This window comes from Salvelinus sp. IW2-2015, linkage group LG27, assembly GCF_002910315.2.
Source record: "Salvelinus sp. IW2-2015 linkage group LG27, ASM291031v2, whole genome shotgun sequence".
Taxonomy (NCBI): domain Eukaryota; kingdom Metazoa; phylum Chordata; class Actinopteri; order Salmoniformes; family Salmonidae; genus Salvelinus; species Salvelinus sp. IW2-2015.
This window is the reverse complement of record NC_036867.1, coordinates 19979128-20006247: the sequence shown is the minus strand read 5'-3', so window position 1 is coordinate 20006247 and position 27120 is coordinate 19979128. Positions and strand designations below refer to the sequence as shown.

Below are 27120 nucleotides of genomic sequence, written 5' to 3'. Positions count from 1 at the left end.
GATCTCTGGAGCTTTGTCAGATTGACCATTAGGTTCTTGGTCACCTCCCCGGCCAGCACAAGGAAGAGTTTTGGTGGTTCCAAACTTCTTCCAGTTATGAATGATGGAGGCCACTGTGTTCTTGGGGACCTTCAATGACACAGACACATTCCTTCAACCTCATGGCTTTGGTTTTGCTCTGACATGCACTGTCAGCTGTGGGACCTTATTTATACAGGTGTGTGCCTTTCCAAATCCAATCAATTGAATTTACCACAGGTGGACTCCAATCAAGTTGTAGATACATCTCAAAGGTGATCAATGGAAACAGGATGCATCTGAGCTCAATTTCGAGTCTCATAGCAAAGGTTCTGAATACTTATGTAAATTAGGTATCTTTTTTTTTTATATACATTTGCAAACATTTCTAAAAACCTGTCCGCTTAGTCATTATGGGGTATTGTGTGTAGACAGATGAGGATTTTTGAATAAGGCTGTAACGTACCAAAATCTGGAAAAAGTCACGGGGTCTGAACACTTTCCGAATGCACTGTATGTGGAAATGAAAAATGAAAGCAAGGAAGGGGAAAGAGAGATTGGAAACAGTCAAAGAGACTGAGGAGGAGAGGCTCGTGGCAGAGTAGGCTACAGGAACATATTGTTCTCATCAGCGGGTTATCTTTTGATCAAGCCCTGTGTCGGAAAGAATACTGGTGGTTAGAATACATATCAGGAGGCAATCACAATTGCAAACATTACTGCTTATATTCATTAGAGTGATTAACATTTTGAAGATATACAAAAACAAATTACTAAACAAATCCAAGCATCATGGTGAGCATTTCAAGGAAACATTTTCCTAGAGGTGGTTTGTACAGTTGGTCTTGTCAATCTTCAGGTGAGGGATGCTGTTGTAAGGTTAGTTGGTTGTAAGGCAACGGGCTGCCAACTCCTAATCCTGATTTGTAAAGAAAATGATATACAAACACTTTGTTCCATCCCATCCCTCTGTAGTTGTATCGGTTCACTGACATACATAATTTGTCGACATTGCCCTCGTTAGCTGGGCATTTACAACTCCTGCTGTTCTGTGATTGCCTTGGGCGAAATGAGAAACCAGCAATGTGGCTGTTTAGGCTAATGCTGACTATGCACTTCCATGTTGGATTTTATTGCATTTCAAGTCTTCCATGTCATCAGTAAAACTGTATACTGGGTATTCAAAACAATGTTTTTGCTAAATTCTGACATTCAGAATGGGGCATAGAAGGATGTTTAGGTGAATCAATTTGATAGGTAAACGGAATGAGGTGCAGTAATGGCAAAGTAGGCTCCCTGAATGCATCGTTGGCACATCTGGGTTATATTAGATTTTTATTTATAAGAAGTATGGTCTAGAAACTGCTGTCAGATCAGCTTCACTGGACTTATCACTCCAGCTGTTGGAGATGCTCTGTGACATTTTAGATGTAACCTGCTCCTTTGCATTGGCAGTGTCATCTCATTTCACCCTTGTGGTAACAATAAAGTTATACAATGGGTGGTTAAAACCACATTCCAGCCGGTGTCTATTCCACAAGTTACCACCGGCTAAATCTATGACGTTTAAATGTCTATTTACTCTGTTCCATCTGACTGCACAATCCACGGTCTCATCAGCCCAGCCAGGCAATTTATAAAATTGAACTCCACTATTAAAAGCATCTAGACATTATCTCACATTTCTTTTAGACTAATATTTCCTTTTCAACAGCGGAGATTTGTGTAAACCTTGCTGTCTGTCTCTCCGACATTTGCCACATTGTTTCAATATTCAAATTCGATCTCAAGCTGTCCCATAGTAATAAACATGTCGGGGGTCGGGATGAGACAGACAGGAAAGCAACTTTTCTCATCCAGTTGAAATCATGAATCAGCATAATTTTTATGGATATATACAAAGAACTATCAATAGAAAACAGGTAAAACAAAACAAAGTGCAGCTAGTTTGCTGTCTTTCCAGCTTCAGTTTGAAGTGATTGTGTTAGCTGTGTTGTTGGCTAGCTCCTCTGAACAACAGTGTACTGACGAGGGAGCACATTTTCTACGGCAGGCGAAATTGTGCATCATTTGCTCATTGTTATGGATTCAAATAAATGTCATTTGAAAATAGCTTAAACAAATGCAAATACAGCTACTTTGCTGTTATTCTGGCTGCAATGTTTGACGTGACTGTAAGTTAGCTGTAGTTGGCTAGCAAGCAAGGGATATGGGACATTTAGAATGAACGACTGGGTTGCGTCCATAGATACAGAACGAAAAGACTGAACGACTGGGTCATGTCTCTGGCAACCGAACTGATAGAACGAACGACCAGCCGGCTTGGGTAGCAACCCCAGATTTGTGTCGGGACTATATTTTGTGGAAGGATTAATTACTATGAATATTTTTTTTATGGAAATATGTAAATCGTTATTTTAATATGTTTTTAACCCGTTGTAGATCCCAGAAATGTTCGTATGGAACATATTTCTTTCAAATAATGTGGACAAATTTGTTTAAGTAGATTATGTGTAGATTATGTGTTATTAATTTGTTATGTACTTAAGTTATGATCCCCTCGAAGCCGGTGTTTGGAGGATATATTGGCACGGTTTGACAAACAACACCCGACTATATATCCTTCAAACACCGGCTTCTTGGGCATTATCACTTAAGTACATAATGACTTAATAACACACAATCTACGTAATTGCAAACTCCACTTAAAGCATGTTTTGTGAATTTTTTAATTACCACTATAGTATGTAGGAAATGTGTTGTCAATATTTAATAACTCAACAACCATGGTGACACAAATGTCTGACAATTTGTCTGGAAACAATGTCTGGTGGATAATATTACAGTACATGGATTTAATTATTTAAAAATAATAATTAATATACTGAACATAAATTTTACTGCTACATGCAGCAATTTCAAATGTTTTACTGAATAACAGGTCATATAAGGAAATCAGTCAATTTAAATAAATTCCTTAGGCTCTAGTCTATGGATTTCACATGACTGGGCAGGGGCTTAGCCATGGGTCGGCCTTGGAGGGCATAGGGCCACCCACTGGGGAGCCAGGCCCAGCCAATCAACATGTATTTTTCCCCACAAAAGGGATTTATTACAGACAGAAATACTCCTCAGTTTCATCAGCTGTCTGGGTGGCTGGTCTCAGATGATGTGGGCTGGCGTGGTTACATGTGGTCGGCGGTTGTTAGGCCGGTTGGACATACTGCCAAATTCTCTAAAATGACGTTGGAGGAGACTTGTGGTAGAGAAATTAACAATCAATTCTCTGGCAACAGCTCTAGGTGACATTCCTACATTGAGACATCTGTGACATTGTGTTGTGTGACAAAATTGCACATTTTAGAGTGCCTGTTATTGTCCCCAGCACAAGGTGCACCTGTTTAAGGATCATGCTGTATAATCAGCTTATTGATGTGCCACACCTGTCAGGTTGATGGATTATCTTGGCAATGGAGAAATGCTCACTAACAGGGATTTAAAGGAATTGAGAGAAATAAGCTTTTTGTGCGTATGGAACATTTCTGTGATATTTTATTTCAGCTCATGAAACATGGGACCAACACTTTATATGTTGTGTTTATATTTTTGTTCAGTATAGATAAAACTGTATTAACACAAAGCACTACAGAAGAATTTCCCCCCCAATGACAGGCTTTTACGGGCCTCTAACATTAAGATTACGGGAGCGTACTGCTTGCTAGCCTACCAACCGAGGGAAGTGTGCCATTGTAAGTTCATAAATTTGATCTCCCATTGTAAGGCCAATATCATAAGCAGAGGCCTCCATGGTGACTCTTGTTGCAATGTGATAGGAATGTGCTTAGCAGTGTGGTTTTGTGCCACCCCATATTCATTCCCTTCTTTACCTTTGAGCTTTAGAGAGCGGCATGTTTGCTTTGACATAAATCCTCTCTTATTGCACCCAAAAATTCCAGTCCCACTCTGACTTGATACTCCACACATCTCACAAAGGGATGCCCATGCTAGCCAGATTCCAACCTTTTTGCTCATTTAAATTGTTATCAATAGATGGACTCCCTTACGGAAAAAACCACATTATTTCATGTGGAAAATCTCATGATTTCAGATGTGAAATTTCACATCTGAAATCATGTGAAAATGTGTTTTTGGATCAGTTCATAAGTGACATTTCCCATGTGAAATCGTGTTTTTTAACACTTCGCATGTGACATTTCAATGTTAAAATGTGTTTTTGGAACACATCACGTGTGACATTTCACATGTGAATTAATGTGCAAGTTAAATTTCACATGTGAAATCATGTGCAAAAACGTGTTTTTGGAACACTTTACATGAGAACTGTTTGCCTACATGTTGTAACATGTGCAGTTTCACCAGTGGAGGCTCCTCAGAGATGGAAGGGGAGGATCATTCTCCTCAGTGAATTTCATAAGAATTCTAATTGTAAAACATTTAAAAGTTTTCCTTTTTAGATAAAACTATACTAAATATAATCACGTCACCAAATAATTGATTAAAACATACTATTTTGCAAAGAAGGTCTATAGTAGCCTCAACAGCACTCTGTTTTCTTTTGAGAAAATGGCCTTTGAATGTTTTGGTACTACTACTGGAGAGCCCTTCTTTGTCTACACCCATTCAGCATCATTCACACACTCTTAAGCTTTAGTCCCACCCATCTCTTTAAGGGTTGATCCGAGCGTTCTGAACTAACAACAGCAGTCAAGCAGTCAAGCACCCAAGCTAACTTGCTAGCCACTTCTCGACACAAATGAGAGAACAGCTCACTGAACATTACTTGCCCTAGCAGAGCTGGTTAGACTGTTATGCTATCCAGAGTGTTGGTGACTGCAGCTGTGCTGTCAGATTGTTCGTTCGTAAATTCAGAGCGTTTCACTCTCAGAGCGTTCAGAGCGCACATCGGACACTCTGGTCGATGAATAGCGTTGATCTGAACGTTCTGACCTGACAACGGCAGTCAAACACCCAAGCTAACTGGCTAACATTGGCTAGCTTGCAAGCTACTTCCAGGAACAAATGAAAGAACACCCCACTCTGACCATTTTACTCGCCCTAGCAGAGCTGGTTAGGCTGTTTTCATGTTATCCAGAGTGTTGGTGACTGTAACTGTGCTGCTGGCAACAATTTAATTACGCATTTTTGTCGATGTTTACTGACACTGGCCATATTCAATGAGTGTTGAGCGTTCGTGAAATTCATCAGTTATTCTGCGCTCTGGCACACTCAGACAAGAGTCTTTTAGCTAGCTAGATAAACAATGAACCATAATCCTAACTCATGACATTACTACCCTGCATGAATCTGCTGGTAGCTAACCAACCAGGTTCAATGTTAGCTAGCTAACATTAAGCTATAACTAGTCAAGCAAATGGCTCTGAGATACGAATAATAAGATCGTACACGTGACGTTAGCTAGCGAGCCAGCCAGCTAACTTTAGCTAGCTAACAGTACGCTTTAACCTCACTGGTGTAGGGGGCAGTATTTTCACGTCCAGATAAAAAGCGTGCCCAGAGTAAACTCCCTGCTACTCAGGCCCAGAGGCTAGGATATGCATATAATTAGATTTGGATAGAAACACTCTGAAGTTTCTAAAACTGTTTGAATGATGTCTGTGAGTATAACAGAACTCCTATGGCAGGCGAAAACCTGAGAAAAATCCAACCAGGAAGTGGGAAATCTGAGGTTTGTAGTTTTTCAAGTGAATGCCTATCCAATATACTGTGTCTATGGGGTCAGACACTTCCTAAGGCTTCCACTAGATGGCAACAGTCTTTAGAACATTGTTTCAGTCTTCTACTGTGAAGGGGGAGCGAATAAGAGCTTTTTGAATCAGGGGTCTGGCAGAAAGCCTAGAGTTTAGTCACGCGCGCTGCCGTGAGCACAAGCTCCGTTCCTTTTCATTTCTAAAGACAAAGGAATTGTCCGGTTGGAATATTATTGAAGATTTATGATAAAAACATCCTAAAGATTGATTATATACATCATTTGACATGTTTCTACAAACTGTAATGGAACGTTTTTTTACTTTTCGTCTGGACTTAGTGCCTTGTGCATTTTGGATTACTGGACTAAACGCGCAAACAAATAGGAGGTATTTGGACATAAATAAGAACTTCATCAAACAAACATTTATCGTCTAACATGGAGACCTGAGAGTGCCATCAGATGAAGATCATCAAAGGTAAGTGATTAATTGTAACGCTATTTCTGTCTTTTGTGACACCTCTCCTTCTTTGGAAAATGGCTGTATGGTTTTTTTGTGGCTAGGCGCTGACCTAATATAATCGCAAGGTGTGCTTTCGCCGTAAAGCCTTTTTGAAATCAGACAGTGTGGCTAGATTAACAAGAAGTGTATCTTTAAAATGGTGTGTAATACTTGTATGTTTGAGGAATTGTAATTATGAGATTTCTGTTGTTTTGAATTTGGCGCCCTGCAATTTCACTGGCTGTTGGCGAGGTGGGACGCTAGCGTTACCAGAGAGGTTAACTTGAAATGAAGCCACTTTCTGTCAAATGTGTAGTATCTGAAAATGTAGCTAGCTAGACTATCTTACTCATATGCATCATGGATGGACGCATCTCCTGTCGGATGCCATGGTTGCCCTTAGTTTGAAGATGTAATTCATAGACAGGTGTTTTCCCCATCTTCTTATCTATCATACAAAGTGAACTGTGTTTGAGCGTGATCAGGGGTGTATTCATTCCAACGATTCTGTTAAAGAAATGTTTCTTTAACGGAAGCAAACAGATCAAAATGGGGATAACATACCTGAATTTGGCCAATTGAAACTTTGCAACTGTTAGACTAATGATTACACCCTATACCAGCTAGATGCAGGGAATTTTTTAATTTCATCTTTATTTAACCAGGCATGCTAGTTGAGAACAAGTGCTCATTTACAACTGCGACCTGGCCAAGATAAAGCAAAGCAGTGCGACACAAACAACAACAACAGAGTTACACATGGAATAAACAAACATACAGTCAATAACACAATAGAAAAAAAAGTATATATACAGTGTGTGCAAATTAGGTAAAATAAGGGAGGTAAGGCAATAAATAGGCCATAGTAGCGAAATAATTACAATGTAGCAATTAAATACTGGAGTGATAGATGTGCAGAAGATGAATGTGCAAGTAGAGATACTGGGGTGCAAAGGAGCAAAAAATAATAACAGAATGGGGATGAAGTAGTTGGATGGGCTATTTACAGGTGCAGTGATCTGTGAGCTGCTCTGACAGCTGGTGCTTAAAGTTAGTGAGGGAGATATGAGTCTCCAGCTTCAGTGATTTTTGCAATTCGTTCCAGTCATTGGCAGCAGAGAACTGGAAGGAAAGGCGGCCATTCGAGGAATTGGCTTTGGGGGTGACCAGTGAAATATACCTGCTGGAGCGCGTGCTACGAGTGGTTGCTGCTATGGTGACCAGTGAGCTGAGATAAGGCGGGCCTTTACCTAGCAAAGACTTATAGATGACCTGGAGCCAGTGGGTTTGGCGACGAATATGAAGCGAAGGCCAGCCAACGAGAGCATACAGGTCGCAATGGTGGGTAGTAAATGGGTCTTTGGTGACAAAACGGATGGCACTGTGATAGACTACATCCAATTTGTTGAGTGGAGTGTTGGAGGCTATTTTGAAAATGACATCGCCGAAGTCAAGGATCGGTAGGATAGTCAGTTTTACGAGGGTATGTTTGGCGGTATGAGTGAAGGATGCTTTGTTGCGAAATAGGAAGCTAATTCTAGATTTAATTTGGATTTGGATTTGGATTGGAGATGCTTAATATGAGTCTGGAAGGAGAGTTTACAGTCTAACCAGACACCTAGGTATTTGTAGATGTCTGCATATTCTAAGTCAGAACCGTCCAGAGTAGTGATGCTGGACGGGTGGGAGGGTGCTTTTAGCGATCAGATGAAGAGCATGCATTTAGTTTTACTTGCATTTAAGAGCAGTTGGAGAGGTTGAACAGACTAGTAATAGGGGTTGTAACAATTTCGGCTGATAATTTTAGAAAGAGAGGGTCCAGATTGTCTAGCCCTGCTGATGTGTAGGGGTCCAGATTTTGCAGCTCTTTTAGAACACCATCTATCTGGATTTGGGTGAAGGAGAAATGGGGAGGCTTGGTCAAGTTGCTGTGGGGGGTGCAAGGCTGTTGACCGGGGTAGGAGTGGCCAGGTGGAAAGCCTGGCCAGGCGTAGAAAAATGCTTATTGAAATTCTCAATTATCATGGATTTTTCGGTGGTGAAAGTGTTTCCTAGCCTCAGTGCAGTGGGCAGCTGGGAAGAGGTGCTCTTATTCTCTAGTGTCCCAGAACTTTTTGGAGTTTGTGCTGCAGGATGCAAATTTCTGTTTGAAAAAGCTAGCCGTTGCTTTCTTTGTTTGTGTCTAGACCTGTGTGCACATACCTATGTCGGAAGTTTACATACACTTAGATTGGAGTCATTAATACTCGTTTTTCAACCACCACAAATTTCTTGTTAACAAACTATAGTTTTGTCAAGTCGGTTAGGACATCTACTTTCTGCATGACACAAGTCATTTTTCCAACAATTGTTTACAGACAGATTATTTCACTTATAATTCATTGTACCACAATTCCAGTGGGTCAGAAGTTTACATACACTAAGTTGGCTGTGCCTTTAAACAGCTTGGAAAATTCCAGAAAATGATGTCATGGCTTAGAAGCTTCTGATAGGCTAATTGACATCATTTGAGTCAATTGGAGGTGTACCTGTGGATGTATTTCAAGGCCTACCTTCAAACKCAGTGCCTCTTTGCTTGACATCATGGGAAAATCAAAAGTACTCAGCCAAGACCTCAGAAAAATATTGTAGACCTCCACAAGTCTGGTTCATCCTTGGGAGCAATTTCCAAACGCCTGAAGATGCCACGTTTATCTGTACAAACAATAGTTCACAAGTAAACACCATGGGACCATGCAGCCGTCACACCGCTCAGGAAGGAGACGCATTCTGTTTCCTAGTGATGAACGTACTTTGGTGCGAAAAGTGCAAATCAATCCCAGAACAACAGCAAAGGACCCTGTGAAGATGCTGGAGGAAACGGGTACAAAAGTATCTATATCCACAGTAAAACGAGTCCTATATCGACATAACCTGAAAGGCTGCTAAGCAAGGAAGAAGCCACTGCTCAAAACCCGCCATAAAAAGCCAGACTATGGTTTGCAACTGCACATGGGGACAGAGATCGTACTTTTTGGAGAAATGTCCTCTGGTCTGATGAAACAAAAATAGAACTGTTTGGCCATAATGACCATCCTTATGTTTTGAGGAAAAAGGGGGAGGCTTGCAAGCGGAAGAACACCCTCCCAACTGTGAAGCATGGGGGTGGCAGCATCATGTTGTGGGGGTGCTTTGCTGCAGGAGGGACTGGTTCACTTCACAAAATAGATGGCATCATGAGGAACGAAAATGATGCCTTGATGACAGCTTTGCACACTCTTGGCATTCTTTCAAACAGCTTCACCTGGAATGCTTTTCCAACAGTCTTGAAGGAGTTCCCACATATGCTGAGCACTTGTTGGCTGCTTTTCCTTCACTCTGCAGTCCAGCTCACCCCAAAGCATCTCAATTGGGTTGAGGTTGGGTGATTGTGGAGACCAGGTCATCTGATGCAGCACTCCATTGCGTATCGCTGCAAAATGCTGTGGTAGACATGCTGGTGAATTGTGCCTTGAATTCTAAATAAATCAGACAGTGCCACCAGCAAAGCACCCCCAAACCATTACACCTCCTCCTCCATGCTTCACGGTGGGAACCACACATGCTGTGATCATCCGTTCACCTACTCTGTGTTTCATAAAGGCACGGCGGTTGGAACAAAAAATCAAACAATTTGGACTCATCAAACCAAAGGACAGATTTCCAACGGTCTAATGTCCATTGCTCTTGTTTCTTAGCCCAAGCAAGTCTCTTCTTATTATTTGTGTCTTATTTGTGTCTTATTTGTATTTAGTGGTGGGTTCTTTACAGCAATTCAACCATGAAGGCCCGATTCACGCAGTCTCCTCTGAACAGTTGATGTTGACATGTGTCTGTTACTTGAACTCTTTGAAGCATTTATTTGGGCTGCAATTTCTGAGGCTGGTACCTCTAATGAACTTATCCTCCGCAGCAGAGGCAATTCTGGGTCTTCCTTTCCTGTGGCGGTCCTCATGAGAGCCAGTTTCATCATAGCACTTGATGGTTTTTGGTTCTTGACATTTTCCGAATTGACTGACCTTCGTGTCTTAAAGTAATGATGGACCGTCATTTCTCTTTGCTTGTTTGAGTTGTTCTTGCCAGAATATGGACTTGGTCTTTTAACAAATAGAAGAAGAAGGAAAGAAATTCCACAAATGTACTTTTAACAAGACACACCTGGTAATTGAAATGCCTTCCAGGTGAGTACCTCCTGAAGCTGGTTGAAAGAATGCCAAGAGTGTGCAAAGCTGTCATCAAGGCAAAAGGTGGCTACTTTGAATAATTTCAAATATGAAATATATTTAGATTTTTTTAACACTTTGTTGGTTACTACATGATTCCATATGTGTTATTTCATAGGATTGATGTATTCACTATTATTCTACAATGTTGAAAATAGTAGAAATAAAGAAAAACCCTTGCATGAGTAGGTGTGTCCAAACTTTTGACTGATACTGTATATGTTGGGAAAAAACATATTTGAATGCACAAAACAATCATATATATACTGTATATATATATATATGTAAATATTATGTTTAAATTAAAGCCATCGATCAATGTTGATCCATATAAATGTTTTCCCCTTTCATGCAACCACAGAGCTTCCCAAGCATTTCCTTGTGAAGAGTGTGGCAGTAGAGGAGGCAGTGAGGCCTGGTTCGATGAAAGGAGGCATAGGAGGTAGGCCCCGCAGCTGTTAAAAATGAGAGACACATAAATAAACAGGGCTTTTACTGCCTGCTGACACAGGCGTAAAGGGAACCCTGTTTCAAGTGTGCATCGGGGGAAATGTGAGATGCATGTGGCGCTCATGTACCACCTTTTCATTTCCACTGACTTTGTGGTTTCCATAATTGTGTTTTTGATTATCTGTCAAATCCTTGTAAGGAGGGGCAGCTGTCAAGTTCAATATCAGCATATGGATAAGCTGAGAATTGAAATGTTTATTTTCCTATTGCTCCCTCACTTAATCATCTTATCTTACGTTCTCTAAACAGTTTTCCCATCCATTACTACAACACGCCAAGATGGCGCTGTGTCAAGTGTTTATCCTTTACAATATTGTAGAACATTTCTCAAGAAGTTCAGATCTCTTGGCATAAAGACGAACATGTAGGGTTGACACAGTTGCTGGACCTGGCTTTTGGTCCCAGGCCATGCGACCCCATATTCACTGCAATGTTATGATTCATGTCGTGATTCATACAAACCAATAAAAAGTACCAAACATTTTCATTGAGGTCTTTGGAAGAGCAGTACAAAAGTTCTGTTGAGCATGTGGCCACCTGGCCATTCATATGCAGTTTTCATTTCAGACTGCAAATCTTATTTCCACATTTTTATGATGTTGCTGGATAAGTTTATAAGGTAGAAGTCCAACTCTGGGCTCAATTCAATTGAACAATCAATGTTTCACACTCCTTATATCCTGGGGTCAAATGGGAAGGTTCTGGGCACTGTCAAAATAACAGATGGTCTCCTCTCAAAGTTGGATGCTTAATTTCTTTTAGTTTCCATGTGAGACAGAATTTGTTAACAAAGATGGCAGGTTTTATTGAATCAGTCCCATAGTCAACTCCAGTCTTCTCCAGGTAGCTGTCAACCACAAGGTCAACCATGTTTTTTACTGAATGAAACAAACAAGACTGAGAAATGAGGCAGGACAATATTCCTGGAGAATCTGAACTCTATCAGGTCACCTTGCTCTTATTCAAGGTCAGGGTGGATTAGAGACTGGGAAGGAAAAGCCATCGTCTTTCATGGCTGTCTCATAGACCTGCCATTTGCAGGGAAAAAAGCGAGATGGACAGAGCTACGGTCATGGCTCCCCCTGTTAAAGGAAGTACACACCATTCCACCATTCGTCTTAAGGGAGAGACTCATCATTCTGTCTTTTGAGTAAGTAATTCCCGTCTTTAGTCATTGTCCAACATATTGGGGTTAATGGGTTTATGGGCCTAGAACGAAAATTCAGAGCCAGAATAACTTTTTTTGTGTTGCAGCAGTTGGAAGAGTAAACTGCCTAAAATTAGATATACACTACCATTAAAAAGTTTGGGTTCACTTAGAAATGTCCTTGTTTTTGAAAGAAACGCACATTTTTGGTCCATTAAAATAACATAAAATTGATCAGAAATACAGTGTAGACATTGTTAATGATGTGAATGACTATTGCAGCTGGAAACGGCAGATTTCTTATGGTATATCTACATAGGCGTACAATTTGATGTTATTTTAATGGACCGACAATTTGCTTTTCTTTCAAAAACAAGGACATTTCTAAGTGACCCCAAACTTTTGAACGGTTGTGTACATTTCTAGATCCCAACTGATTCTGCTGTCGAAAGAGCCAGCGGCAATCCGTTTCATATTCATAAGACATACACACAAGCAGGAGAAATTGGAACCAAATGTGGGGAAGTGATCTCCTTTGCAGCGCCTCCGAAAGTGCAACAACGCATGTATAGTATGGTGTGGTGACTTTGCTGTACATTATCCTAAAGTTAGCCTGTCATGACCTCTGTGAGTGGGGACCAGGTTGCTGTTTTTAAGCCTGCTTCACACATCGGCCTCACTTGTTCATAAGGGACTTATTCTTACCTGAAAAGAGAGACAGAGAGATCCATTGTTATACATAAAAATAGCACAAGGCCAGAGATATCTACCAGTTTGTACTCCATAAAAATCTCCTTCAATCTCTCTCTCTCGGTCTCACTCATTTATTGAATGTGCCATAGACTATGACGGTCTGTAAGCATTTGCATTTCAAGAACCAACAAGCGAGTGTATCTTTTTGATCTGTTCGAAAAATGTATAGATAGAGAGTCATCAATGATGCATAAACAGTGCCTGAAGACAAATACATGACACTCTTGTGTAAGAGAACAGTGCGATAATTGGAACCCTGTTCAATCAACCTTGGCGAACAGGTCTTCAGAATAAACTATTGCCCCCCCTTGAGCTTCAATAAAGCATTTGGAGTCGTACTAATCAAACCCATGGTTTCAATGTACAACAAGAAGAGACTGCATATTAAAGGTGCATATGGCAATATTTACAGTAATACCTTGATCATGTTGATCTCGTGGACTGTCAATCCTTGTATCCATAGCTCCAGCTATGCATTTGAGAATGGTTACATTTCTCCAGCCCCATCCTTCAGTGTTATATAGGAAAACAAGTGGTAAAGCTGCCGTTGACTGAAAAAGGAATGAAGGATTGTGGCTATTAAGTCAAATTTATGTTCATTCTCTGTGCAAGGGCTGAGAGTATTTTTTTATTGTAAGTGCAATAAGCTGGCATTCTGTTAACTCCACAACCCTGGCATTCAAAGCATCAGCAAACTTACGCTGAACTATGGCTGGTGGTGAACACACAGAGTTGCTGCAGTGTCAGTTGTGTGTGTGTGACTCTCATGCTGTGCATAAAAACATCCAATCCGCATAACAACCAGTAACAACCAACTGGACAAGAAAGCAAGAAAGATGGTGCCGGCAAAAGCAAGCCAGCATGACTGTATATGTTGCTATGGTGATTTCGGTACAAAAACAATGCTACGGCAGACAGTAAAAGTTAAAGTATTTTAACTTTGGCGGGAAGCCCCGTCTACCGTGGCGGCTGACGTCATTCACAGCGAGCCACAACGGCATTTGTGGCTCGCTGTGAAATTACATCCATTTTGCTGTCTACCTCATACCATGTAAACGCGCCATAAGTGGGCTCTGGTGTGCATGATCTCCCTCGACATGAAGAACGCAGATACCAATGGGAAAGGAGGAGACAGAGACAGAGACTCACCTCTGGGCAGACTGACGCAAACCCACCTCTAGCTCATTACCCATGAGTTTTTTTTATTTCACCTTTATTTAACCAGGTAGGCCAGTTGAGAACAAGTTCTTTACAACTGCGACCTGGCCAAGGTAAAGTGCACCACCACATATCGGCTGTCCCGTAGAGAGAGGAGAGCCTCTAAATATAACATGGTGGAGAGGCGCACTCTCTCGACGCTATCGCCGTGGTAATATGCTCCGAGGGTCAGCGAGTTCATGACGATGAGAGACCGAGAGTGTCACACATGTCTGGTGGTCTGACTCTTCGTCCTTGTGTAACTGCCTGACTTCAGCTTGCCCACACTCTGATGTATAGCGCTAATTATCCTAAGTTAGTTAAACAGGCCGGATAGGGAGCCTTTTGATTAAACCGTGGGCGATGTGGAAGTTTCAAGTGCAGGAGGTTTAGGATATTAAAATGCATAGTGTATAGAACAGACTACATATCCCCCCGGTGAAGGGGGTTCTAGGCTAGAGCACTATCTATCCTTTGAGCACTTTTCTGTCATGGCCCTTTACCTTGAGTCTCCCACTACATTCCCACTGTCCTGTCATAAAAATGAATATAGTATGAAAGGTCAGAATTACGATCGTCTGTTCAAAAAGAGGAAACCAGTGGCATGATAGGCATGTGCATTAGAGTAAAACTGGTTTGAACCACTGTCAATTGATTGTGTCATTGTGAACCGTGACTCTCATGCCCTAGGAACACTCATAAACGAAGATGTGCATCTCGTCCAGATAAAGAAGTACAATAACCATATGGTTATATCAAATACTTTCAAATACATGAGCTGCACACCTCAAATATTTTCAACTTGTAGTTAGTTATATAGTGACCCAGGTCTGATCTTGTCCTTGCTCTTCTTCTCATGGATAGAAGTGTGAATTAGCCACAGCATGCCAGGAAGTGTTGTGATGAGAAAAAGCTACCTTGCCCTGTTCAAACCGACCCCGATGCCATCTCATTTAGCCATGCTTACCGCTGCATTCAACATGACAATTTCATATATACTGAACAGAAATATGAACGCAACATGCAACAATTTCAACGATTTTACTGAGTTACAGTTCATATAAGGAAATCAGTCAATTCAATTAAATTCATTAGGCCCTAATCTATGGACTTCACAACTTGCGAGCCAGGCCCAGCCAATCAGAATGAGTTTTTCCACACAAAAGGGCTTTATTACAGACAGAAATACTCCTCAGTTTCATCAGCTGTCCAGGTGGCTGGTCTCAGACCATCCCGCCGGTGAAGAAGCCGGATGTGGAGGACCTGGGCTGGCGTGGTTACACGTGGTCTGCCGTTGTGAGGATGGTTGGACATACTGCCAAATTCTCTAAAACGACATTGGGGCGGCTTGTGGTAGAGAAATTAACATTACATTCTCTGGCAACAGCTCTGATGGACATTTATGCAGTCACCATGCCAATTGCACACCCCCTCAACACTTGAGACATCCATGGCATTGTTGTGTGAAAAAACTGCACATTTTAGAGTGACCTTTTGTTGTCCCAAAGCACAAGGTGCACCTGTGCTCATCATCAAGAGGTCAAGACCATCTCATCATCAAAAGGAAACTCCGGACTAGGACGGCTAAATGAGTTCACTTCTCTGTTCCACAGCGATGATGTCATCCATGCTGCTCTTGTTTGGTATGGGGGAAATTAAATAATCGATTTTGTTGGTGTAATGGATTGCTGATTTTGGGCGATTAAGCCTGGCTCGAAGTCGGCATTCCAATTAATTCCAAAGGTGTTCATTGAGGTCAGGGCTCTGTGCAGGCCAGTCAAGTTCTTACACACAGATCTCGACAAACCATTTCTGTATGGACTTCGCTTTGTGCACGGTGGCGTTGTCATGCTGAAACAGGAACGGGCCTTCCCCAAACTGTTGCCACAAAATTGGAAAAACTGAATTGTCTAGAATTTCATTGTATGCAGTAGCGTTAAGATTTCCCTTCACTGGAACTAAGGGGCCTAGCCCGAACCATGACAAACAGCCCCAGACCATTATTCCTCCTCCACCAAACTTTACAGTTGGCACTTTGCATTGGGGCAGGTAGCGTTTTTCCTGGCATCCGCCGAACCCAGATTCGTCCGTCGGGCTGCCAGATGGTGAAGCGTGATTCTTCACTCCAGAGAATGCGTTTCCACAGCTACAGTGGAGTCCAATGCGAGTCCAATGGCGGCGATCTTTAATGACTCCAGCTGGCGCTTGGCATTGCTCATGGTGATCTTAGGCATGTGTGCGGCTGCTCGGGCGTAGAAACGCATTTCATGAAGTGCCCAACAAACATTTATTGTGCTGAAGTTGCTTCCAGGTGCAGTTTGGAACTCGGTAATGGGTGTTGCAACTGAGGACAGACAATTTTTATGCGCGCTTCAGCACTTGGCGGTCCTGTTTTGTGAGCTTGTGTGGCCTACCACTTCACAGCTGACCCGTTGTTGCTCCAATTGACTGGGGCAGCGCCAGCAGGGCAGAAATTTGATGAACTGACTTGTTGGAAATGTGGAATGATGGTGCCACGTTGAAAGTCACTGAGCTCTTCAGTAAGGCCATTCTACTGCCAGTGTTTGTCTATGGAGATTGCATGGCTGTGTGCTCGATATTATACTCCTGTCAGCAACAAGTGTGACTGAAATAGCCGAATCCACTCATTTGAAGCGGTTTCCACATACCTTTGTATATACTGTATAGTGTATATCTGTATTATGACAGGGTTTTTTAGCTCTTATGGCCAAGTGTTAATGGAATAAGTTGATAAAGAAGAGTGAATGGTTCTTAATCTTCATCTTTGTATATTTTTGTTCAGGTTGCAAACAATGGCCTTATACTGGAGATGAACCACCCAACAGCTGGAAAGATTGCAGTACCAGGTAAGAGCCTGAGCCCTACAGGGATACTTGTGACAATAGATTGATTCTCCCATTTTAAACTAATTACAACGTATAAAGTCATACCAAAGACTGTAAAAGTGGGACCCGATGCATATCTGCTTGACACTCAGCATTAAGGAGATCGATTGGGGGTAAGGCCCTGCAATAGACTAGCCTCCTGTCCAGAGGGTGTACATCAAGCTGCGTCACGCTACAGAAACAGGATATAGGCTCCTGCTCCTATGAGCCCTTGTGGCTCGCACAGAAAAACAAATCATATTTAGATATATAAAAGTTTTTTGAAAACAAAATAATTATTTTATGACTGCCAAATATTCAATCAAGAACCAAAGATTACAACAGTTTAATTAGTGTAAATATATTACCATTAGCACATGGTTTGGAGGGCTGTCCAATATGAATGTTTATATACAGCCTGTAATTAAATACTTCATGATTTTATAATACATTTAAACATGCTAAACATTAACATTTATCGATCAAAAGAATGTCAAGTAATACAAATGTACAGTTATACAACTTTTTTATACCCCTAACCAAACAGATGTTGCTTTATTTTTTATTTTTTTTGCATTGAGGTATATAGCTGGATACACAACTAATGGCCTGGGACATGGACATTGTTTGGCCTGAAAACATCTGATGAATGTCCCTTTCAGTCATTCCAAGATGGCGTAGCAGTCAGATGTCCTTTGTCCTCGTCCTGTCCCGTGTATATATTTTTTATATATTTTTCTACAACAGAAGCTAGCCAGTAGTTAGCCAGCTCACAAGCTAACGTGAGTAGTTCAGCTAACCACAGCTAGCGCTTATCAGCTATCCTTTAGCTCGGAAAACTATTGCCCAGTTTTGTACAACGCGACTCAGACCAGAGCATACCAGACCTATTTTCTCTCCATATCCCCGGATTTTTACCGCAGCTCTGGACATTTACACCTGGATCTTGCAGCTAACTAGCTGCTATCCGAGTGACTATGGCTAACATCAATTCCGGAGCAAACACCAATTATCCCGGAGCTAGCCAGCTGAAGAGTTCCATCAGCCACTCCTGGGCTACAATCACCTATCCGGACCCGTTTTACTGCCGATGCGGAGGCCCACCGGGCCTTCACGACTGGGATACCGCGTTATCTGCCCGAGGGAGTTATTCATCTAGCCAGAAGTTAGCCAGCTCACAAGCTAACGTGAGTAGTTCAGCTAACCACAGCTAGCGCTTATCAGCTATCCTTTAGCTCGGAAAACTATTGCCAGTTTTGTACAACCGACTCAGACCAGAGCATACCAGACCTATTTTCTCTCCATATCCCCGGATTTTTACCGCAAATCTCTGGACATTTACACCTGGATCTGCAGCTAACTAGCTGCTATCCGAGTGACTATTGGCTAACATCAATTCCGGAGCAAACACCAATTATCCCGGAGCTAGCAGCTGAAGAGTTCCATCAGCCACTCCTGGGCTACAATTACCTATCCGGACCCGTTTTACTGCCGATGCGGAGCCCCACCGGGCCTTCACGACTGGGATACCGACGTTATCTGCCCGAGGGAGTTATTCAACTGGCCCCTCCATCGCGACGTAACCTGAACGCCCATATGCTAACTGCGGCCCGCTAATCGTTAGCTGTCTTGAGCATATCGGCTGCTATCTGAACAGGTCTATCGAACAATCTTACGCCGCGGGCTAGCTTAGTGGAGGCCTCACTGCTCCATCTACGGCTGCCCCTGGACACTATGATCACTTGGCTACATAGCTGATGCTTGCTTGACTGTCCATTAATTCACGGTACTCCATTCCGTTATTTGTGTTTATCTGTCGGCTCTGTGCTTTAACTCAGGATCTGTGTGTAGTTAATCCGACCCTCTCTGCTAGCCGTCGCCATTTTTACCTGCTGCTGCTGTGTTAACTGACTAGCTGCTGTTATCTCACCTGTTGTTTTAGCTAGCTCTCCCAATCAAGACCTGCAATCACTTTATGCCTTATTGTATGTCTCCCTCAAATATCAATATGCCTTGCATACTGTTGTTCAGGCTAGTTATCATTGTTTTGGTTTGCAATGGACCCCGTAGTTCCACTCTCCGTACCTCTGATACCCCCTTCGTCCCACCCCCCACACATGCGGTGACCTCACCCATTGAGACCAGCATGTCCAGAGATACAACCTCTCTTATCATCACCCAGTGCCTGGGCTTGCCTCCGCTGTACCCACGCCCCACCATACCCCTGTCTGCACATTATGCCCAGAATCTATTCTACCACGCCCATAAATCTGCTCCTTTTATTCTTTCCCCAACGCTCTAGCGACCAGTTTTGATAGCCTTTTAGCCGCACCCTCATCCTACTACTCCTCTGTTCCTCGGGTGATGTGGAGGTAAACCCAGGCCCTGCATGTCCCCAGTCACCCTCATTTGTTGACTTCTGTGATCGAAAAAGCCTTGGCCTCATGCATGTCAACATCAGAAGCCTCCTCCCTAAGTTTGCCTTACTCACCGCTTTAGCACACTCTGCCAACCCTGATGTCCTTGCCGTGTCCGAATCCTGGCTTAGGAAGGCCACAAAAATTCTGAGATTTCCATACCCAACTATAACACTTTCCGTCAAGATAGAACTGCCAAAGGGGGAGGAGTTGCAATCTACTGCAGAGATAGCCTGCAAAGTTCTGTCATACTTTCCAGGTCTATGCCCAAACAGTTCGAACTTCTAAATTTAAAAATTAATTCTCCCAGAAATAAGTCTCTCACTGTTGCCGCCTGCTACCGACCCCCCTCAGCTCCCAGCTGTGCCCTGGACACCATCTGTGAATTGATCGCTCCCCATCTAGCTTCAGAGTTTGTTCTGTTAGGTGACCTAAACTGGGATATGCTTAAACACCTCGGCAGTCCTACAATCCAAGCTTGATGCCCTCAATCTCACACAAATCATCAAGGAACCAGGTACAACCCTAAATCCGTAAACATGGGCACCCTAATAGACATTATCCTGACCAACCTGCCCTCCAAATACACCTCTGCTGTCTTCAATCAAGATCTCAGTGATCACTGCCTCATTGCCTGTATCCGCCACGGGTCCGCGGTCAAACGACCACCCCTCATCACTGTCAAACGCTCCCTAAAACACTTCTGCGAGCAGGCCTTTCTAATCGACCTGGCCCGGGTTCCCTGGAAGGATATTGACCTCATCCCGTCAGTTGAGGATGCCTGGTCATCTTTAAATGTTACTTCCTCACCATATTAGACAAGCATGCTCCGTTCAAAAAATGCAGAACCAAGAACAGATATAGCCCTTGGTTCACTCCAGACCTGACTGCCCTCGACCAGCACAAAAACATCCTGTGGCGAACTGCAATAGCATCGAAGAGCCCCCGCGATATGCAACTGTTCAGGGAAGTCAGGAACCAATACACGCAGTCAGTCAGGAAAGCAAAGGCCAGCTTTTTCAAGCAGAAATTTGCATCCTGTAGCTCTAACTCCAAAAAGTTCTGGGATACTGTAAAGTCCATGGAGAACAAGAGCACCTCCTCCCAGCTGCCCACTGCACTGAGGCTAGGTAACACGGTCACCACCGATAAATCCGTGATAATCGAAGACTTCAACAAGCATTTCTCAATGGCTGGCCATGCCTTCCTCCTGGCGACTCCAACCTTGGCCAACAGCCCCGCCCCCTCCGCTGCTACTCGCCCAAGCCTCCCCAGCTTCTCCTTTACCCAAATCCAGATAGCAGATGTTCTGAAAGAGCTGGAAAACCTGGACCCATACAAATCAGCTGGGCTTGACAATCTGGACCCCCTATTTCTGAAACTGTCCGCCGCCATTGTCGCACCCCCTATCACCAGCCTGTTCAACCTCTCCTTCGTATCATCTGAGATCCCCAAGGATTGGAAAGCTGCCGCGGTCATCCCCCTCTTCAAAGGGGGAGACACCCTGGACCCAAACTGTACAGACCTATATCCATCCTGCCCTGCCTATCTAAGGTCTTCGAAAGCCAAGTCAACAAACAGATCACTGACCATCTCGAATCCCACCGTACCTTCTCCGCTGTGCAATCCGGTTTCCGAGCCGGTCATGGTGCAACTCAGCACAGCTCAAGGTACTAAACGATATCATAACCGCCATCGATTAAAGACATTACTGTGCAGCCGTCTTCATCGACCTGGCCAAGGCTTTCGACTCTGTCAATCACCATATTCTTATCGGCAGACTCAGTAGCCTCGGTTTTTCTAATGACTGCCTTGCCTGGTTCACCAACTACCTTGCAGACAGAGTTCAGTGTGTCAAATCGGAGGGCATGTTGTCCGGTCCTCTGGCAGTCTCTATGGGGGTACCACAGGGTTCAATTCTCGGGCCGACTCTTTCTCTGTATACATCAATGATGTTGCTCTTGCTGCGGGCGATTCCCTGATCCACCTCTACGCAGACGACACCATTCTATATACCTCCGGCCCTTCCTTGGACACTGTACTATCTAACCTCCAAACGAGCTTCAATGCCATACAACACTCCTTCCGTGGCCTCCAACTGCTCTTAAACGCTAGTAAAACCAAATGCATGCTTTTCAACCGTTCGCTGCCTGCACCCGCACGCCCGACTAGCATCACCACCCTGGACGGTTCCGACCTAGAATATGTGGACATCTATAAGTACCTAGGTGTCTGGCTAGACTGCAAACTCTCCTTCCAGACTCATATCAAACATCTCCAATCCAAAATCAAAGCAAGAATCGGCTTTCTATTCCGCAACAAAGCCTCCTTCACTCACCGCCCAAACTTACCCTAGTAAAACTGACTATCCTACCGATCCTCGACTTCGGCGATGTCATCTACAAAATAGCTTCCAATACTCTACTCAGCAAACTGGATGCAGTTTATCACAGTGCCATTCGTTTTGTTACTAAAGCACCTTATACGACCCACACTGCGACCTGTATGCCCTAGTCGGCTGGCCCTCGCTACGTGTTCGTCGTCAGACCCACTGGCTCCAGGTCATCTACAAGGCTATGCTAGGTAAAGTGCCGCCTTATCTCAGTTCACTGGTCCGATGGCTACACCCACCTGCAACACGCGCTCCAGCAGGTGTATCTCACTGATCATCCCTAAAGCCAAAACCTCATTTGGACGCCTTTCCTTCCAGTTCTCTGCTGCCTGCACTGGAACGAATTGCAAAAATCTCTGAAGTTGGAGACTTTATCTCCCTCAACAACTTTAAAAATCTGCTACCGAGCAGCTAACCGATCGCTGCAGCTGTACATAGTCCATCTGTAAACTACCCACCCAATTTACCTACCTCACCCCCCATACTGCTTTTATTATTTACTTTTCTGCTCTTTTGCACACCAGTATCTCTTCTTGCACATGATCATCTGATGATTTATCACTTCCAGTGTTAATCTGCTAAATTGTAATTATTCGATTTATTGCCTACCTCATGCCTTTTGCACACATTGTATATAGATTCTCTTTTTTTTTCTTCTACCATGTTATTGACTTGTTTATTGTTTACTCCATGTGTAACTCTGTGTTGTCTGTTCACACTGCTATGCTTTATCTTGGCCAGGTCGCAGTTGCAAATGAGAACTTGTTCTCAACTAGCCTACCTGGTTAAATAAAGGTGAAATAAATAAAAAAATAATTTTTTTTAGCTAGATCTAGGCAACAGTGAGAGACATGGGCTTATCTTAACATTTGAATAGAACACTTTTGCAGTTTCAAAATGACTAAGAAAGAAGTAATTGAGAAAATAAAGGAAGTATCAACATAAAGTGTCTTAATATGAGTTGGGCCAACATTTACCAGAACAGCATCAATGCACCATAGCTATCAGGAATCAAGGTAAGACCCAAGTGCAGACTGTGTGAAGTAACCATGTTTATTGTAACCAAGAGCAGAGGCCAAGGTACAGGACAGCCGGCAGGCGCAGGGTCAGGTCAGGCAGAGGCCGGTAATCCAGAGGTGGAGCAAAGGTAGAGGACGGCCATGCAGGCTCAGAGACAGGCAGTGGTCAGGCCGGCGGGGACAGGGTCAGGACATGCAAAGGTCAAACACCAGGAGGCCGAGAAAAAGAGAGACTAGGGAAACCCAGGAGCTGAGACAAAATGCTGGTAGGCTTGAACAAACAAGACAAACTGGCAACAGACAGACAGAAAACACAGGTGTAAATACACAGGGGATAACGGGGAAGTTGGGCGACACCTGGAGGGGGGTAGAGACGAGCGCTAGGACAGGTGGAACAGATCAGGGCGTGACAATGGCATCGATTTTACACGTGTCTGGAACTCTACTGAAAGGATGCGACGCCATTATTCCACTAGAAATTCCGTCATTTGATGTTTTGCTGATGGTGGTGGAAAGCGCTGTCTCAGGCGTCAAGTGTTCAATTGGGCTGAGATCTGGTGACTGAGACGGCCATGGCATATGGTTTACATCGTGTTCATGCTCACCAAACCATTCAGGGACCACTCAAGCCCTGTGGATGGGGGCATTCACATTCTATGGGGACATAGCTGTGGTAGCCAAAATATTGGCATGCCCAGCATTTTTTAAATATGAGCCTAAGCATGATGGGATGTTAATTAACTCAGGAACCACCTGCTTTCAATGTCCTTTGTATCCCTCATTTACTCTCAAGTGTTTTCATTATTTTGGCAGTTACCTGTACATTTTCATAATCAGTGAGACATAAGGTAATACAGTATCACTTGACATCAAGTTCTTATACATGTTTAGTAACTGATTACTACAATAGCAAAATTATTGTTACATAGGACTTTAGAAATTGCTTCATGTTAAGTGTTACTGAGAATGATAACAGTAACAAAATATGGCTAGTAAGTGTGTAATGTAACTAAATATCCTAGGGTTAGCTGTTCAGCAGTCTGATGGCCTGGTGGTAGTAGCTGTAACTTGATTATCTACACATGGGGCCTGTTCAGGAAAATGGAAATGTCAAATCAAATCAAATTGTATTGGTCACATACACATGGTTAGCAGATGTTATTGCGAGTGTAGCGAAATGTACAGTATGTTCAGATGGAAATGTATTGTGTAGATCAAGTATGATCTACTGTCAGATGGACTGGAATAGTATAGGAAATGGTGTGCTCTATTCATTATATTTCTATCTGCAAAAAGTTCGAAATACAGAATTTTGCCGTTATTTGATGGCAGCCAATCCAATAGTTTCTAAAAAGTAGTCACTTCCTGAGATATGTATTTAAATAGTTGTAAAAAAAAGTAGTTGTTTCTCAGATCTGCATTCAAATAGTTTACAAAGTAGTTGCTTTCTGAGATCTATATTCAAATAGTTTTTAAAAAGTAGTCACTTCTGAGATCTGTATTAAATTGTTTTAAAAAGTAGTTATTTTTGAGGGATCTGTCATCAAACAGTTGTAGTCACCTCCAAAGTAACTATTTGACCCCACACAGCATATATAAAACTATAGTTATCCCAGGTCTGCTACAGTATGTACTGCACCAAGGAAGTCTGATCTGTAGCACACATTTTTTAAACAAATCTTGTATTTTTTATCAACTTGAAATGTGTTGTTCTATTCTGAGCTCACTGCTGGAACAGGTATGTTTAGAAGTTGATTTCTCAATTAATTCTAAATGGGTGATATGTCCTCCCCCCGACAATCAGTGGTGGGCTTTGATGTTTTCAATGTGTTGTTTACCATTGTGTATCCTGAACATTGATGTGCCAATCCAAGCCAAATCAAGGATAATTGTGAAGAATGATCCACAAAGACAGGAAAACCACAACAGACACCTAGTACCATGTCACGGGCCCCTGGCCAAGCATCTTTCCAACATATACATTACATCTCTGAGTACTTCTATTCTCTCTAATCTTCCCCCTGTGATTTGCATAAAACCAAACATCGACTAAAGAAGGGGTTATTTTGGGGGAGTTGAGCAGGGAAGGGTCCTAGTGCATCAGAAGTTCAGACCGATTTAACTTGCAGAAGACAGCCTGCTTTTCTGTCTGTGCACTTGCAAATTCGCCACAGTCATTGTCATTTTTTTGACCGTTTCATGAGTGAGAAAGTCAGAATAGGGCACAATAATTGTGCCTATATGGCCTCACCTGTCTTGGGTGAATGGTGATGAAAACATGCATGGCTAAAGAACACAATGAAGAGCAATTAATGGAATGACAGCAAAATAAAGTGCAAAATTGGCCATTAGCTGAGTTGGAAGGGGGTGTGGCTTTTGGGGCTGAGAGTAGTCCCTTAAAATGGATGTCCAGAACAGTCAAACAAAAGGGGATGATTAACCTCTGAGGGGAAGTAAGTCAGTTCAAGGAACCACTCTTACGAGTCCTGACGAATTCTACATTCCACCATTCTTCAATGATGGTCTTCGTCCGTCTTGCACATATCAGTGATGGAGAATAGGCTTCGAATAGGTTTTTGTGCCTTTGATTGCGAGAAGCTGCCTCATTAGAGATTGTGCAGAACTGTTTATTGTGTGGCATTCCCCATGGGGATCCTTATTAGCTGGACCAGCGGCGTGCCTTTGAAGTTCACAACTAAAATGGACACAGCTGATCCTGGACTGACGGGATGTCCCTTCTTATATTCTTCAACCAAATTAATATTCTTGAAAATTAGCAAACGATTCAGTCATGTAATTAAATTTTGGGGCTGAAATATGCATGTCATTATGCTACAGTTGGTATAATAAATATTCACTCCCTTTGGATTTTTTTTTCAGATTTTGTTGCGTTAAAAAGAGGGATTGAAATAGATTTAATTGTTTTTTTATCATTGATTTAGAAAATGTTTTCATGAATACATTTCTTGATGCTCTTGGACACATCATCAGTGATGTAACCTGGGATCATAGGGTGTTTCGGGACTTACAAGATCAGACACTCTCGCCCAGGCGACCCAGCCAAGGTTGATCAGACCCCGACTTGTATCCAGGTGGCATTACGCTGCTCTCCATGGATCTCCTCTCTTGATCTAGATCCATCTTGAGGCTTTTTCGTCTGCCTTGATGGTGTTGCTGATATCTCTCCTCTTCGCTCCATTGATACAGAGTGTGCTTTAGACTCTGTAGAGGGATTGCCCAGAAAAACTCCTGCAGCCTACCTCAATAGGCATGCACCTAGCTTTTCAACCCTGCTTCCAGCAGGCTATGACTAGTCCCTCGTACTTGGCCCTCTTCCTCTTGTACTCTTCCTCAAGGCAATCTTCCCAAGGGACTGTGAACTTCAGAATAATTATAGTCTTTGTGGACTCTGGGACCAGGGTTATGTCTTTTCTCAGGGTTGTCTTGATAATGTGCTGCGGGAACTTGAGCTGCTTCTCCAGGTCTGCTGTCACCTGCATGTCCTAACCAGTAGCTAGGATCCCTGCTGGTGGTTTGGATTTGGAGCCTGGCTGCTCTCCAGCTCAAGCGAAAGTGATCTTCTGACTGGTGGGCCGAGCTCTCTTGCTCTTGCCAACTCCTGTGCAGGTTGTTTTCTGCGATAGTCTTGAGAACCTGGTCATGGTGCCAGTGATAACGGCCCCCTCCTAGAGCTTTAGGACAGCAGCTTAGGAGCATAGCGGGCATGCAAGAGACTCCACTTTGCCAAAGCAGAACCAGTTCGATGGGCTGGGTAGGACATCATACACCATCCTGGATCATGAACTTGATGCAGTGTGGTCCGCCTTTTTCTCCCCAATTTTGTGATATCTAATTGCGATCCAATTACGATCTTGTCTCATCGCTGCAACTCCCCAACGGGCTCGGGAGAGCGAAGGTTGAGTCGTGCGACCTCCGAAACATGATCCGCCTAACCACGCTTCTTAAAACCCACCCGCTTAACCCAGAAGCCAGCTGCACTAATGTGTTGGAGGAACCACAGTTCAACTGACGACCGAAGTCAGCCTGCAGGCACCCGGCCTGCCACGAGTTGCTACAGCACGATGAGCCAAGTAAAGCCCCCCCGGGCCAAACCCTCCCCTAACCCGGACGACGCTGGGCCACCCTATGGAACTCCCGGTCACGGACGGTTGTGACACAGCCTTTTCTGTCCACTGCTTGCTCCCATGTAACGACCGTCGTATAGAGGAGAAGGAGAAGACCAAGGTGCAGCGTGGTAAGTATTCATAATTCCTTTTAATGAATACGAATACTAGAACAAAACAACAAAAA

General features: G+C 43.1%; 1 protein-coding gene across 3 annotated transcripts in view; it reads left to right on the top strand.

The window, feature by feature from the left end:
* sugct (succinyl-CoA:glutarate-CoA transferase) overlaps positions 1–27120 on the top strand; it is a 163747-nt gene that overhangs the window by 109837 nt on the left and 26790 nt on the right. For all 3 annotated transcript variants that reach the window (XM_023972952.2, XM_023972951.2, XM_023972953.2), the window contains one exon: positions 16900–16963. In XM_023972952.2, the coding sequence (XP_023828720.1) occupies positions 16900–16963 (64 nt within the window). The remainder of the gene's footprint in view (positions 1–16899; positions 16964–27120) is intronic.